Here is a 17,139-nt window from a genome sequence, read left to right on the forward strand (position 1 = left end):
GAAATTATTCAAACAACAACAAAATCTATTTTTATTCAAATCTTAGTGTCTGTAAAGTTATTCTGTTTCCTTTTTTTCTACAGCCAATGACATCCCAGGCCCTGATTTGTGCAGACCTACTTGAACTTGAACCTGACATTTCCCTTGAATGACTCAGCATGCTGACCTGTTCTTTGGCAGTTTGCAGCTTGCAGAACTTAAACAGAACCGCGTGGCATTGAAGAACCGCACAAAGTGTTCGTTCCCTGCTCCACATGCCGGCTGGTACCAAGATGAGACAGGCGACAGCGAGAAAACCCATTTTAATCATACACTAAAAACCAGGTAAGATATTTGGCGCCCCCAAGTGTCTGAAAATTGGTATTTTTTTCTAACCCACGATGGTATTTTTCGCCCCCAGTCGGTTGTGTCAGGATAAAACTTAAAATGTTGGCCGGGCGCGATAATGACCTTAACTTCAATTACAGCTTTTGACCGAGACTCTTCCAACCCAGGTTCAGAACCGAAGACGCCTTTTTGGGTGTAAGACGAGAGAAGAGGCTCAGTTGCCATGTCAAGGGATGAAGTCCAACATGCAGTCTGAAGAGAGACTTTTAACAAACCTGCAAATGTTTGTTAAAACGTAACTTTGAATGCACTCAGTTTCGAGAGCTTATTGATTTTTGTGTGTGCTTGTGTTACTGTTTGCCAGGAGTTGAGATTGCTTTACATTTTAGTATTTTGTTACTCGTTTAATGCAGTTACAGATATGAAAATGTTTAGTTGTTGTTGCAAATCTGGACTTTCCTTCCATCTTAACTGAGTGTGTATTGCTAATGTAGATTTATTTCCGGACCTTTGAGCATGAACAAGAGTTCATGGGTTTTATTACACTAAGATGCAGAATTGTAAAATCAAAGACAAACAAACATGAATCAATGGACCATTAAATCAAACAATCAATAAACTTTTGGATATGTGATAGTTCAGCTATCCTTGCATGGTAACTAACCCCTGGTAAACATGTAAAACTTCAACATAAATGTTGGATTAGACTCTGGCCTTGGAAATGGGAGTAATCACAAACAGATACAGGAAGGAAGTAATATGATAAGTCAAGATTTTGAAAAGTTACGGCTTTAAAATGCCTCTTTTTTGTCATATGGTTAAAGTCTTTATAATGTCCAGTAATTGTTGCACTTTTCTTCTCTCACTAGAAAGATAAATTTGACTGAGGTCGTGGAAAACAAAAAGAGCACCAACCATTACTTTTATTATTCTACCGTGGTTTAAAAGCTACACTAAGACTCATTCTCTTTTGTACTTGTACAGTCTCTTCTCCAGAGCAAAACATATTATCCCAGACTCTCTTGCCACTGGCCAGTTTTTAGAATGTGAAAAAAACAAAACAAAAGCAAAGAAGAATACCAGTAGTACGATAAAATTATGCCACAATCTATTGGACTTTACAGTAAAATACAGTATTTAGATTCTACAGCATTGGTATTCAACATCTTTTAGCCCGGACCCCAAACTGAATGAGCACTCCTCCCACAAGCTAGGATGCTAACTGTATACTAGCTTGCTAGAATGTGGTTGCAGTCAATTAACTGTTGAGGAATAAATTGTGAATAATTCCACAATTTAAGAAAAAAAAGTTTGAAATTACTATTTAATTTAACAGTCTTTTTTTTTTTTGCTGAAGTTCAATGCATTATGCTTAAAATTACAAGCAAGTGTTAGAAATAACATTGTTATATGCATTACATTGTATTATTTCATTAAAAAGATTAATAAACGTATATTTTTATATTTTAAATAAAAGACTTGAGAATTGTATATGTTTTGTTTTAAGGTTTGTGGCGAACAAATTTAGCCTTTACATATTTTCCTTACAGGCTTGCATACAACCTGAAAGACAGCGCGGAGGGCAAAAAAACCTTTGACGTGCAGCTATCCCATGATTCCTTTCCCAGTTTTCCCTCGACCATAGGGGTTTCCTTTAGCCCACCGGTCTCTAGTATAATATTCGCCTTTAGCTGTGTGTCCCCCTGTCTGTAGTTGTTTCGGGGGCCTTTTGTGTGCGGTTAAGCCATAAAACTGGAGGCCGCTTTCTTTTTTTTGCTGGTGAGTAAATCAGTTCATGAGCGCCGCAGCTGCTAACTGAACTAGCAGTGGGCTACACAGTTAGCTGCTTTTAGCTAATTTAGCTAGTTTACGTAGCGGAGTATTTCACATGAGCGCGTTCACAACCTGCCAAATATGTTGCTACTACAGCACTCTGTTGAATTGTTTTTACTCTGTTATTACGGCTGCTAATGTAGCTACTCGTTCAGCCTATTTGGGAAACAGTAAACGGTGTCCTCTTTGTCACTAATAAAGCATTTTTCTTCTTGGCTCCAGGTTTTTTCAGGATGTCTTACTCTCCTCCAATCAACCGCCCTCCGATTGGCATCCCACAGCTGCCTCCTGGCATCCCCCCTCCTCAGTATGCGGGCTTTGCTCCTCCGGTTCCTCCAGGTACTAAGTTGATTACCTGACAGATGTGTTATTTACATTAACAAGACATATGCATGGGAAATGGATAAAAACACAGAAGCAAAGTTTATCAGAATGTAAACACGGTAAAGTAGTTTCACATTAGTTCATAAGTAATTAAAGGCACATTAATAATCAGAATATTGCTGAAGCATTAATGAACTTTATGACTTTTTGGCCAGTATTAAAAACACTGAAGATTGTGGTTGTAATGTGAAAAAAAAATTTAAGGCCTCTTGCAAAAGTCAAGACTATTTTAACCAGGTATTGTATGAATTTGATATCATACCTTCAGCATCTCACAACAATTTCATTTCTGATCAACTTTGTGTGTTGTAGACTTCGATGAACATCCAGACTGTAAAATGTAGTGTCTTATTTTGATGTGAGAATGTTTCCCTCAGAAAACTAGCTAAGCCCGGTGGATGGGCGTTGGGCCAGTAATTCATTCAGCAGACTGCTGTGTTTTTGAGTTAAAAAATGTTTAAAGTTGACAGAAAATTTGAAAATTTCACTTGATAATTATAAGTTATTGGAAGATTAATACTTGAATACCAACTGTAAAGTCTTAAAAAATTTCAAACATTTAAAAAATAACAAAAAAAAAAAGCAATACTTAGCCTGGTGGGGACCCAAGTAAAGGCCCGCCAGGCTTATAATACACTGTGGGAAACCCTGTGTGAATTAGCAGCTAGGCTTAACTTCATTTTCATCCTCGTTTTCAGGGACTCCCATGATCCCAGTTCACATGGGCGTAATGGCACCTGCACCCACAGTGAGTAAAAAAAAGACCCCACTAATCATATATACTTTTTATGTTAATATTACTTTATATTTATGACCTGAAATGTGTGCTGGCTGTCCAGGTGCTGGTCCCGACCACAGTCACCATTGCACAGAAGCCGGTAACCACGAAGAAGGACCCAGTCCTCATCCGAGCCAAGGACGCAGACGAGGGCGTGGGCCCCACCACCACCGTGTTTGTGGGGAACATCTCTGAGAAAGCGTCTGACATGTTGGTCAGGCAGCTTCTAGCAGTGAGTTCTCCACACACCGCTGATCTGTCGGAATTAAACTGACGTCTGTTTTCTTTAACATTGTTCCAGAAAAGGATAAATTCGTACCTTTTAACTCAAATACATCTTCAAAGTCCAAGATGTTATGACATTGATGTCCATGACGGCTGCTGGCTGGGATTGTTCATCCGGTGGAAAAGTTGCTGATAAATAAGTTTTATCAATGAATTAAAACACATTTTTTGTTCTTCATCAAAACAGAAATGTGGTATCGTTCTGAGCTGGAAAAGGGTCCAAGGTGCCTCTGGGAAACTTCAAGGTAATATAAAGATAACCTTACTTTTAATTTCTCCTTTGTTAACATATATTATGCTGCCCAGTCCTGAGACCTATTACTGTTAAAATAGTTTACTAATATTCGTGTTCATACTGTCATTGTCGTTAAATTCTCTCTTTTCTTTGACGCTTTTAAAATAAGAAAAACAAGTTTTGGTTGTTTTATGCAGTCCAAAAATAACAACTGACTTTTTTTTTCTCATATATAATAATTAATAATTAATCCTTTCTACCCCTTGACGTGTGGAAGCCTTTGGATTCTGTGAATATAAGGAGCCTGAATCCACGCTCCGAGCTCTCAGGCTTCTGCATGAGCTGCTCTTAGGCGACAAGAAGCTGCTGGTCAAGGTGGACGCTAAAACCAAAGCTCAGCTGGACGAGTGGAAGGCAAAGAAGAGGAGCGCCAACGGGGTAACAGACGGTGAAGCGACCGCTTGCTTGGATTTGATCCTTTTCGAAAGTATTTTTAAAAAGTTTTTCTCTGGCTTTGACACCCAGGGAACCACAGACGGGTCAAAAAACGACACGCAGGACGAGGAGGAGGTTCTCGATGAAGAAACCGTGCGTCGGGACCAGGTTGTGAAGGGGGCGATCGACGTCCTCATCCGAGAGTACTCGAGCGAGCTCAACGCTCCCTCGCAAGACTCTGACGGTCAGCCTCGCAACAAAAAGCGCAAGGAGAAGAAAGAGGAGGTAGTCAGATCATGAACTCTTTGTTTTGGTCATGAAATCTTCCATACCTGGTTCTGTTTCCAAATCCGTCTTTACCTCTTTCTAAGGACATCAACGCCATGGAGTTGGAGGACGACAAGAGAGACCTCATATCCAGAGAGATCAGCAAATTCAGAGACACACACAAGGTAACGCACCAACCTGCCTCTGTTGCTGTGTACTTAAGAAGAAAACTTATGTTTGTACTTCGAAATCCCTCCACAGGAAGTGGATTCACACTCGATAAACAATCTGTTAGGCTTATGCTAGCTTATGGACGCCGTGTTTAAATTCCAAATAAACCTAATCTATTGATTAAACCCCACCAATATGGTAGAGTTCATTTGGTGAAAATGAATCTTACTGTGTCAGCTTTGGAAAAGGTTGCGCAGCTAGGACGCGGGTAAGCTCTCTCATTTCTTAACGTTGGGGTAAATTGCTCTATTTAAGCTGGAGAAGTAGTTTTATTTAATTCGATAACGTGTCGCACCGTGTCACGTTTAAAACCAGCGAGCAGCTCAGTGAACCTCTGCACGTCCCGACATCCATGAATCTGTGTTTGTGTACAAAGAAGTCTAACCACTGCAGCCTTTTAAACTGCAGCTAACGGCATCGTTAAAGCAGGGAGCGCCTCTCCACAGCACTCTGTGGTCTGAAGACATAGAAGGCATGTTGCATTTCTTTTTCTCTCTTTTACTCTTTCTTTGTCGCTATGCGTCGAGATGCTATCAAAGTTAAAAAAGGAGAAAATATTTAAAAAATACTTTCTGTTAGTCGAGAGATGCATTTTTAAAATGAACCGAAGACTACAATGGCTTCACCATCCTGTAGTGGATGGGTGGATCATGTAACTGTAGCAGGTTACTTCATTATATTCGTGTAATAAAAATGACGTCAGTCTAATTAAATAGAATGTATTGTTTATCTCTCTAAAATTAATCTAAAATTTCTCTTAAATTGAGTTTAAATTGCAAACTTCATACAAATGAATAAGAAAATGTGTACATTAACTCTTCAGCTGGAAATTGAAAATATTGAGCTGAGTCGCTTCAGGAATCAATAACAAACCTACTATTAACTCATGTCTTTCAGTTCATATTTATTTGCAATAAATGTAATTTCAAAGGCACTTTGCACAACAAGCAGATCCAGTCTGTTCAGTTCAATCTGATAGACAGATTCAAAGACGATGACATGCATTACAATTGAATTCAGGTTATAAAACAATAGTCAGAGGTGTTTTTTTTAGGGAATTAGTTTTAATTTTTACTATTAAAATGTTGATTGTAGCTTTTTTTTGCGAATCAGCAGGTCAGAGCTTTGCAAAATCTCCAAATCAGCCACAAAGTCTGTGATCGCTGCATCTCTAGAAATAATATATATTTATTTTTTGTTAAGCTTATGGTAGCTTAAAAAAAAAAAGAAATCGCATCCAAAGGGAGGTCAAACCAGTTTCAGACACTCACATTGATTTTCAAAAGAGCGGCCTGCAGAATAGCACATTAAAGCTGGTATTTAAAAGCAGACCCAGTTGGATGCATTGATATGACCTTAAATAGAGTTCAGGTCAGGATGTCCGTCCTGTCCCGACATCCTGGCTTTTATCTTCTGTATCATTTGCATCAGTTCATACATTAACAATATGAAATCATGAAGGTCATTTGTGTTAAGTAGCATTGTGTTGGTCTATCTATAACATAAACATCTAACTGATAGACGATAACATGTAGCAACCACATTTCTTTTCTCTTATACTCTGTTCATGTTTACTTTATATGGCCTGTCAGATCCAAATTTTAAGCAATTTTTTAAGAAAATTATCATAAGCTTTTATAAAATCTGAATTTGAACTCTGGATCTGCCTGACTTGCTATTTTTTAAAACTGGATTGGTGAGACCTCAGAGGCACAGGAAGTCGACCTTCAGGTACGATGGCTTCCCTACTTCTTTCTTGTGTCAAACAATGAATTTAAAGGAGATGATTTTGACATTTCTGTCACAGCAAACTGTTTCACAGCTTTTTTGAATATTCTGACTTTTTGATTGACCTGCTTTTCCTCCAATATCAGGATTTCTCCCAGTGTATTATAAGCCTGGCGGGCCACCATGCTTTACTTGTGCCCCCCGCCAGGCTTAGCATTGCTTATTTATTTAAGTCTTTCTAAAATGTTTGCATGTTTTTAGACTTTATAATTGATGTTCAGGTATTAATCTCCCAATCTTCCAATAACACATAATTATCAAGTGATTTTTTCAAATTTCCTGTCAACTTAAACATTTTTTTACCCAAAAACACGACGACTGGCCGCTGGACGAATGACACCCCAACCACTGGGCTTAGCAAGTTTTCTGGGGGAAACCTTGCATATGCAGTGTGTGTAGGTCATCTCCTGCAAGCTGCAAAACTGTAGCTCCAGAACAAAATGTCACTTTCTTTGATTCTAGCGAGAAGCAAGAGTTTACGTCTGGTTTTGTGCAAAGACTTTTGATCATTTGTGCAAAATGTAAGTATTATTATTAGTAGGGCATCGCTAAATTAAACCTGAGTTCCTTAATTTTTGGCGATTGGATGATGCAGACATGTGAAACTGATTTTATCTCCTCTGCAAATGTAAACAATCAATAAATAATCAATCACTGCCCACCAGGTCATGTTTACACATGTTTGGTTAACAATCGTCACCCCAGCTGTTGCCAACTTAGGAACTTTGATGCCATATTTACCAACTTATCAGACAAATAAAATAAAAAAAATCAGTATTGACCAAAATTGTAATCGGCAGGTAGGTCAGGCTTTTTTTTTTAAATCCCAGAAGACTGCACCTCTACTGAGTATGTAAACTTGGGGGCGGGGGAATAGTAGTCCTAAAATAAGCCTCAGTCCTCTACACTGCAGTGAGGCAGATATCTCTTACACATGCTTCCCTGTATTTCACATAACCATGACAGAAAAAAACACATCGGTACTGATTATGTAATTTATTTAAAACTGGGCCGTTTGCCATGTAAAGCTGTGACTTATCTTAATCCACTTGGCACCCGTAGGTAATGTCAGAGCAGTCCATTACGTAGCAGCGATGTTAAGTATGCTATGGGTTCAACGCTGACTTGGCAGCTTCTCTGACTCTAAAAGCTTTGTAGGCAAAAAGCCCATTGAGGATAAAAGCTCCTTCCTCAATAACACAACGCAGACTGTCCTAAGTCTTAGTGTTTGTCCTTCTGTCTTTTTGCTGTTTGTCTGATAAAACCAACGTCAATCATGTTTTAATTTTTGTTCTTTTTTTTTTTTTTTACAACTAGCAGTTTGTCCATTTGTATGACTTCACATTGATTTGGGGGGAAAATAGTAGGCGGATATGAATTTGACCAATAAGTTTTTAGCTCACAGCCGAGTTGTTATTGAAATAGCCTCTTATTACATCAGAGCATAAACGCAGATATCCTCTGCTCACTGCCCTGTTACGTACTCCGCCTGGTGAAAGCAGCATGAGCTCAAGCAGCTCATGCTGCTTGAGCTTTTTAATGTCGTTCTGTGACGTCATAGAACTTGCTTTTTATTGGGGTTTTATGTAATAGACTAACACAAAGCAGTTTATCACATCGGCAGAGGAAAAATGTTGCATTGATACTCAGAGGCAACATTTCAACGTGGTTCCCCAGGAGTCCTGGGGTTAATAAAGTACAGTTGATGGTTTTCACAGGAGTTTAACCTGAACTGAGATGAAACGATTAAACCGATTAATTGCGACGACTCGATTATTGAAACAATCGTCGACTAATTTAGTAATCAGTTAATCGTTAATTGGAAAAGTTGATTAAAAAAGGACAATTTTCTGTAAGAACAACGTAGTCCGAGCGGTAATTGAGTCAAAACTGTACAAAAACTATGTACATTTTAGAAAAAAAAAAAAAAACCTTGGCCTCAAAATGGGGCAAGTTTAACAACACCCGGGTCAAAATAAGCAAAAAAAAAAATAAATAAATCTCCTATTAAGGACATTTTGCTATCCAATTATTAATTGGTTAATTCAGAAAGTAATTAACAGATTAACCCTGTGGTTTATTGATATTAAGTGGACTAGAAAGGTTAATTGCTTCTAAGAAGATATATATTTTTCATTGAAGATAAAACACATTTTTTGTCTGTAAATGTTTTCTGCCCACAATTCCTCAAGTTCCAAAAACCAGATTAGCTTTTCACTGTATTGATGTCAGAAAGGTCTTCATGTGTTGGTGTTATAAGGATTATTTTTGCTGTAGATGCGTCGTTTGCTACAAATCATCGAGCGAACGCTTCTGTTGTTGCATTTCAGGCAATGAAATGATTTATTTTCTTATTTGATGAAGGAATTGGGCTATGTGCATCTTTAATGTATTTCCAATATTTGTGTAATGAACGACTTAAATGAAAAATCTGCAGAAGGCACCAATTTTTGTTATCTGATTAGTTATCAGAATAATTGATATATTGATCGATAACTAGAAGAATCGTTAGTTGCAGCCCTAGATTTAAATCTGTCAAACCTGCCGTAGCGTTGGACCGCTACAAGGCTAGGAAGATTTCCTGACTCGAGTCGGAGCGGCCATCTTGTCCAAGAATGTCAGTCCTGGTAGGATGTCAACATCCCCAACACAGACAGTCTGAGCTGCTGTCTTCAGCATCATGTGGTGATTGTGTGTGGTTTCTTTTTAGTGTGTGTGTGTGTGTGTCAGTGCAATAATTTTTCTGATCTTTAATGTCCTTTGACAAATGTTCCTCTTTTTTTTCTTTCTCACGTCGGGCTGCTGCAGAAACTGGAAGAGGAAAAAGGGAAGAAAGACAAGGAACGACTGGAGCTCGAGAAGGAGCGGAGGGAGAGGGACAAGGAGCGCGAGCGCGAGAGGGAGCGGCGCGACCGAGAGAAGGAGAAGGAGAGAGAGAGAGAGCGGGAACGGGACAAGGAGCGGGAACGAGAGCGAGAGCGGGAGAGGGACCGGGAGCGGGAGCGGACGAAAGAGCGTGAGAGGAGTCGAGATGTCAGCGAAGCGCGCAGCAGGTCGAGGTCCGTGCAGCTGACACTTCGACGGTGTGAGAATTGTTGGGAGTAAAAACCACAGCTGAAAGGGATTTAAACGTCAGTCCATTCACAGTCTGGTAGCTCCTGGTGGAGCAGTGTGAAACACCAAGTTGAGTCAAGTTTCAACCATCTGGCTGCCGACCTTTTTGTGAATCGTGGGGCCGATGGTTGAAACTTGGAACACAGTTGGATGTTCCTACAGGGAGATGATCCCAAACGCTCGTCAGAATTGGGCTTTAATGGACAAAGCAGGAGGTGAAATCGACCTGCTGGAAATGTGTGAACCGTACCTCAAAGTTCCAGCTCATTTTAGCAACAAATTTATTTCATTATACACAACTCTGTCAAGACAAGAGGTCAAGAAATCACCCAGGATTATGGCTGAATTTAGTGGATCGCTGCACAAAGTTGCTAAGTTACATTTAACCAAATATTAATGGGGGGTTTATATAAATAAGTTTATATAAATATTTTTTTCAGGGTCTAGACTTTAACCCATTAACTTTGATTATTTACTTATAGATTTTCACACTATTAATTGCTATTTCTTTTTTTTTTTTTTAAATTTACACTTAAGTTACTGATGCTCCACCCAGGAGAAGGAATAATTCAAATTCAGTAACAAAGGCTTCAGATTCAATTACTAAAGCTTATTATGAGTGCATGTTGATGTTTATTGAAACTGTGTTTGTGCGGTAAGAAACAGGAAAATTGGGCGCCGCGGTAACGGGTAGCCTGTCTCAGAGAAACAAAACAAATAAATGTTTTTTGCCAATTTTTCTGATCTTAACATCTGCGACTTCATAGTTTTACCCTGGATTGACAATATTCTCTGAATATTCTGAAATCGCCTTCGCAGGGAGAGAAACAGGGAAGATAAAAAACGAGACCGTGACGAAGACGAGGAAGACGTCTACGAGCGGCGGAGACTTGAGAGGAGACTGAGAGACAAAGAGGCTGCTTACCAAGAAGTATGAATGCGATTTCTCTCTTTTTGTGTTGCATGTAAATGATAACCCACAGGAGGATGTGTTAATGTTAATCGTGTGTTTCTGTTTTTCCTTGTGAAGCGGCTCAAAAACTGGGAGATCCGAGAGAGGAAGAAGGCTCGCGAATACAACAAAGAAAATGAGAGGGAGGACGAAAGGCGGCGTGAAATGGTACATGTCACGCACTAAAAATAAATGTTTGTTTTTTTTTTTTTGTCATCTTATTTGTGGTTTCATTGCATATTCTTTTATTTTTGTTTTACAACATTCTCAAAAATCAGATGAAAGAAGCCAAAAGACTGAAAGAGTTCCTCGAGGATTATGACGACGACAGGGACGATCCGAAGTACTACAGGTTCGACCGTCCGAACTCGCGCTTTGACATGCCGTGTTTCTGCTCTGCTGTCAGAAACAGAACAACAAACGACGATGATCTCTTTGTTTTTCTCGTCCTCAGAGGCAGCGCTTTGCAGAAGCGACTGCGTGACCGCGAAAAGGAAATAGAAATGGACGAGCGAGATCGAAAGAGGGAAAAGGAGGAGCTGGAAGAGATTAGACAAAGGCTGCTTGCCGAGGGTCACCCTGACCCAGATGCCGAGCTGCAGAGGGTAAACGATTCATTAACATAAAGTTTGACCTATTTTTCTCCTAAATTTAATGAAAATAGTTAAGTTTTACAAAGTAACAGCACTTTGTGTCCCACTCATTTCCAAATGGATGATCCTCCGTCATTCATTTGCTACTTTGTGCCACACTGGTTTGTGATTTACCTTGAAACATGCTCACTTTTTACACTTGATAACAAATCTTATTGATGTAGGGAGTCATCATGACAAATAGATTAAAGTCACATTTAAAAACCCAACTAAATCATTACTCTTGAAGAAGAAAACACAACGCTGCATTTAGACAACTCAAGTTTACCATTGGTTCCTAATACGCATGTTGTACTGAAAATAAGGTGTTACCCAGTAACACCTTATTACTGGGTGTTAATTCATGCCACCGGTTATCTGTTCAAAAGCTGCATAAACATTATATTATAATCACTAAAGTAGTGTTTGTAATGCTTTTCATTCATCTAATTGTACAACAGAGTTTTAGGGCCAGGCTAGGAAAAAAAAATCCTTTACGAGTCATAATATTGGTCATAATATTACGAGAAAAAAAAGTTATATTCCAAGTGGAACAGTTGACAAAATCGTACAACAATGTTTCAACGATGTGAGAGGAGGCTGAGAGACAGAGGCGGCTTAAAAAGAAGTATGAATGCGACTTCTCTCTGACTTCTGACTTCCACTCAGAAGGATGTGCTGATTATGTGTTGTAATTCAACTTTTTCTTGTTGTATTACAAGAAAAAGTCACACAACAATTAAGTCGAATTGACACAATAAATCAAAGTAATAAAACCATAATATTACCAGAATGAAGTTATAATATTAGGAGAATGAGGTAGCACGGCTACACGAAAAATAAAAGTTTAAAATGAGGAATGTTGAACTTTTTGTGAAGTTACTTTGGTATCAGTTTTACAACTGAGGAGATGATTGATCTTTTAACATATAGGGATTAAATTATTATCAGTAGTAGGACTTTCGAATGACTGTAATTGACTCAGTCTATTTTGAAGAAAGGACTCATTCTTTTTTTTCTTTTTTTTTTTTTTGCATTAAAATGACTTTTTTCTAGTCATTTTATGACTTTTTACCCCGGTAACATTGTGTTTCTGCTAACGTCATGACTTCATTCTCCTTGTATCATGACTTTGTTGTCAAGATTTAAAAAGTGTTTTTCTTAGTCTGGCCCTATTTCTCAGTTGTAAAATTGTAACAATTTTGTGCAGGTCGAAAATTGAAAAAGAATAAAAGTTAAGGATAAAACATTACATGATGATAGTTCAAAATCCATCAGCAATGTAGCAATATGTGGATTAAATGGCAAACGGGATAAGAAAATGTTCTTAAGTCCCGACTAGACTTGGCTTGGACTCGCCTCTCAGAGTCTTGAGACTTAAATCGTTGTTTGGCATAAAAGACTTGAAGCCTAATTTTGACTTGCTGCTCAAAGACTTGAAACTGGATCTGGAGAAAACTCACTTTGAATGTCTCTGCTTTGGGTTTCTGCAGATGGAGGAGGAAGCCGAGCGCAGGCGACAGCCTCCTCTGAACCTGGAACCCGAGGAGGAAGTAAGCCAGGAGAAAACTCACCGCGACCGCGAACTGGAGCAGGTTCGCGACCGCCATCACGACCGCGACCGCCACCACGAACGCGACCGCCACCACGAACGCGACCGCCACCACGAACGAGACCGCCACCACGAACGGGAGCGAGAGCGGGAGAAGAGAGCCTCCGAGAGACCCGTGGAGCCAAAGTCCCAACCCCCCCGGCAGGATTCGGACGAGGACGACGACAACAATGACGCGAATGCCAACGAAAGGCACGAGGATGACTTCCGCGACGCCGAAGATTCGCTAGAGGCCAAACCCCAACTCAAGCCTGTGATGAGACCGATCACCATTGCCCCATCAGTTTCTTCTGCTAGCGGGAACGCGACTCCGAACACTCCTGGGAACGATTCCCCCTGCGGCATAATCATTCCAGGAGAGAACACCCCCGACCTCCAGCCGCTAGAGGAACATCGGCCCAAGATCGGCCTCAGCCTCAAACTGGGTGAGTGAAACGGCAGACTGTAACAGAGTGTCCGCGCAGCCTTGAAAAGTCTTAAATTCATATGTCTAGAAATGAAGGCCTTAAAATGTCTTAAAATTAGATTCAAAATTCACAGGTCTTAAAAGTTGTTCTGGCTGGACTGCTGGTTTTGGAAGTGTAGTTTTTTTCTTATCATGGGACTTTTCCTGCTGGCAAAAGTTTGAGTGGTTCACAGACATCTTCATCCCGTTTTGTGACTCGAGGCAGTTGAGGCCACCGCTAACTAGCTGCTAATATACCCTTGCTAGCTAGCTCGTTAGCTTTTCTGTGTCCATCATTGGTGTTTATTTATTGCCAGTTACCAACGTTGGTCTTCTTCACTCGCTCACATCAGCTGCTAACCCACTTGATGCTACATTCACATCAAAAAAGCTTTTATTTGAGAGATAAGACTTTCTTTTCTACATTTCTGTTGTGCTACAAGTCTTATATTTTGGTCATGATGATCTTAAAAAGGTCTTAAAATGTCTCAAATATTTTTTTAAATTACAGGTTGTAAATTCTGTCCCAGCAAGACTATTTAATTTTCAATGTGTAGTGTTTTTTTTTTTTTTCCTTCTTATGGGATTTTTCTGGAAAAAGTTTCAGCCACATGCAGACGTCTTCACTGCATTCTGTGACTCGAGATGATTGAGGCTACTGCTAAGTAGCAGCTAAAGCCTTTGCTAGGTAGCTAGCTTTTCCGTGTCTGTTTTGGGTAAACGCAAATTTCCCACCAGTTGGCCAGACAATGTTTGTTTGTTCCAACCCACAATGCCAGAAACATTCTGTGCAAAAAAAATAATGCTTCCAGTCACTATTACGATTTCTAGATTGCAATTTTTATCCCTATTAATAAAGACTGAATTGAATTAATACATATATGCAGACCAAAAGTTATAGTTTTTTTTTTTGGTCTTAAATTGAATTCAATGTGGCTTTTAGTCTTAAACTTGACCTGCTAAACTCTGCCGTAAACACAAGGTGCCTGTTCCTGCAGCGTTCAGTCAGAGTAGATCCTCATTCTCTTCCTGCAGGAGCGACCAACAGCCCCAGTCAGCTCCACGCCGTGAAGAGAAAGAAGCTGGCGGCGGTGGACAGTGTCTTCAACAAGTTTGACGATGAGGAAGCGGACGAGCAGCCCCGCAAAAGGAAGCTGGTTCCCCTGGACTACGGTGACGATGACAAGAGTCTGGGACTCGACGGGGCAGAAATTTCCGCCGCCAAGGGCGGCAACATCAACACGGAGGAGAAGCGGAAGCACATCAAGAGCCTTATCGAGAAAATTCCCACTGCCAGGCCGGAGCTTTTCTCTTACCCACTGGACTGGACCATGGTCGATTCGGTAAAAATAACAGTGTTTTTTTTTTTTTTAAATACATACATAAATATTATAAATATTACCATTTATTAAGTTTTGGGATATTGTTGTGTGTTTTCTAGACTCTGATGGATCGCCGGATTAGACCGTGGATTAATAAGAAGATCATTGAATACATTGGGGAGGAGGAGCCCACCCTGGTTGATTTTGTCTGTTCTAAGGTTTGTATTTATTCACTGAAAAAACTGTGAACTAACATTTTTACAGATTTCATTATCAGTTTGCTTTTTTTTTTTTAGAAGATAAGTTTGTTTTTTATGCTTCTGTACTTCATTTGTTTTTCCATTTTACTTCCAGATAATGGCACACAGCACTCCCCAGGGGATCCTTGACGATGTGGCTATGGTATGTTGAAATGTTTCAATATTGTCTCAATTCCCCAGTATTATACCTTTTAAAGCTTTAAGTAAGTTAGATTAATAATTATCTACAAAAATATATGTAACAGAAAAAAAAATCCATATCCAATTCAGTGATTGATGGAGGACATTTCACTTTGTTTGCCTGTGGCTTTAGTTATTGGAGCCATCTGCCGCGAGACATTTTCTACAGTCTGCTCATAGTTATTCATTTGAAAAACTGGCTTTTATTACTACGAATAAATATAATATACCAGCAGAAGGTCACTTAGAGCTATAGAGGTTTGGCCAGGGATCATAATCTGTTATATTTCATAAGAGCCAGATGGTCCAAACATGGATCAGCAGCAGAATAAATGGAAACTGGCTGTACTACAAGGTTTTTAGAAAATAATATACAATTAATTAAAATATTTGTAAGATTTATCTACTTCTGTACACAATTCATAAGGAAGATAAATTGATCCAGCACACTTCAAGTACTTCATCACATAGACATGGAAGGAAAGTAGGAAGAGTTGAATATAAAAAGTGGTAAGATTGTTGATGATTTTATCATTTTAGACATCAATATTTAGTTGTTTTCTTTTTAGTTCCTGGCTGAGAACAGCTGCTTTAAAATGTTTCTTTCACCCACAGTTTATTACTGATTTAAATCAGGATTTTAAAGTGAACTTTTGGTTCTCAAATTTATCATGAGCAAATGTGTTTATAACCTAAAGAAGGAGCAATGAAACGGCTAGCTTGTTTAAGAAAATAAAAGTAACAGTTCAAAAATAGAAGTGGGTATTTATTGTGTCGTTTATCATGTATAGTGATTTATTGTTGTTACAGTAAATTCTAATCAGTGACATTTAAAAAACCCTAAAACTATTTTTATCCACAATTTGTTTAATAAAGCTGTATCAATGAATTTAAAAATGATTAAATCAATTTCCTGTGTGCAGTTTAGTGAAACAAGTCACACTCCTTTATATGATCGCTGCCACACAAGTCATATGTTACAAATGTTTCTCAAAATCAGTACTTGTTTGTTTGACTATCACTGCTGTGTTATGCAGTCATACAATCACATAAAAAAATACACATATTATCACTTTTATCGTTACTGCAACAGTACCACAGAATATAACATTTTAAGTTCGTATCGCCCAGCCCTTCTTCAAAATATATTTTGACAGATGGTATCATTTATCTGCTAACAAAGTGGTCTTTTAAAAGAAATCCTTCCTGCTGCATGAACGCTTTAATATTTCTGAATGTTGCAGAAATCTAGAAATGTGTCTCAGCAGGACTACTGGTTTCGTTTGGGTGACTCTTCAAGCTTTACTTGAATCTTCCCGCGGTCTCGTTTCGTTTCAGGTTCTCGACGAAGAAGCAGAAGTCTTCATAGTAAAAATGTGGAGGTTACTCATTTATGAAACAGAAGCCAAGAAGATTGGACTGGTGAAGTAAAAGACTATGAAACCCCCGAGCTTTCACTGCAGCTAGCTACAGTTTGTCCTCCGGTCGTCCAGACTGTAAATACGTGCTCATACTCCTCTCCATTCCACCTGCAAGGAGCTGCTACCTTGTATGTATGCGTGTCTGTGCGAGTGTAAGTGTCTGTATGATAAGGTCCCAGTTTTTGAGCAGAGAGTTTGCACAAACCTCAAGCATGGTAAAACTTTGGTTTTATTGTTTTTCTTTGTTTTTTGTTTTGGCATTGTTAGAGAAAAAGGCAGATGCATTTCACTGCCTGCTCTCCAGGTTGTTGAACATTGTACATACTGCTTTGATTTGCTAGTGTTCTGTGAAAGCTCTGCCCTGACAGGTGAACTAATAAACGTGCTTTTTAAAAAACAACACAAAATAAAGTTTAATTGTTTGGAGTTTGTTTTTGCTTTTATTTTGTTCCTAAAAGTTAGCCATCTTACTCACCTTAAACGAGGTCGTTTTGACGGCATCTATGGTCTTGCACTTGATGAGCTTAATAGGAATGAAAATCTGACATTTATAGAAAAATATTTTTGGCAAATTTTATGTTTTATGGTCAGTTGAACTTGTTTCTCGGCACATATAAAACTTGATGTGTTTTGATTTC

The 17,139-nt window shown here is 39.0% G+C and overlaps 1 protein-coding gene across 2 annotated transcripts; it reads left to right on the plus strand.

The window, feature by feature from the left end:
* Positions 1 to 1,922: 1,922 nt before the first annotated feature.
* Positions 1,923 to 16,927, plus strand: rbm25a (RNA binding motif protein 25a). Of its 2 annotated transcripts, none has more exons than XM_016676282.1 (18): positions 1,923 to 2,106; positions 2,383 to 2,499; positions 3,243 to 3,292; positions 3,375 to 3,554; positions 3,795 to 3,852; positions 4,120 to 4,280; positions 4,368 to 4,562; positions 4,649 to 4,729; positions 9,372 to 9,622; positions 10,497 to 10,608; positions 10,708 to 10,797; positions 10,908 to 10,981; positions 11,084 to 11,234; positions 12,755 to 13,298; positions 14,354 to 14,661; positions 14,760 to 14,858; positions 14,995 to 15,042; positions 16,419 to 16,927. In XM_016676282.1, exons 2-18 carry the CDS (start codon positions 2,394 to 2,396, stop codon positions 16,509 to 16,511), a joined length of 2,601 nt encoding a protein of 866 aa, XP_016531768.1. In that variant the 5' UTR covers positions 1,923 to 2,106; positions 2,383 to 2,393; the 3' UTR covers positions 16,512 to 16,927. The 2 variants fall into 2 exon arrangements, with proteins under 2 accessions (XP_016531768.1, XP_016531769.1); XM_016676283.1 differs by having other exon boundaries at positions 3,384 to 3,554.
* The last annotated feature ends 212 nt before the right edge of the window (positions 16,928 to 17,139 follow it).

This window comes from Poecilia formosa, unplaced genomic scaffold (genome assembly GCF_000485575.1).
Source record: "Poecilia formosa unplaced genomic scaffold, Poecilia_formosa-5.1.2 Scaffold131, whole genome shotgun sequence".
Taxonomy (NCBI): domain Eukaryota; kingdom Metazoa; phylum Chordata; class Actinopteri; order Cyprinodontiformes; family Poeciliidae; genus Poecilia; species Poecilia formosa.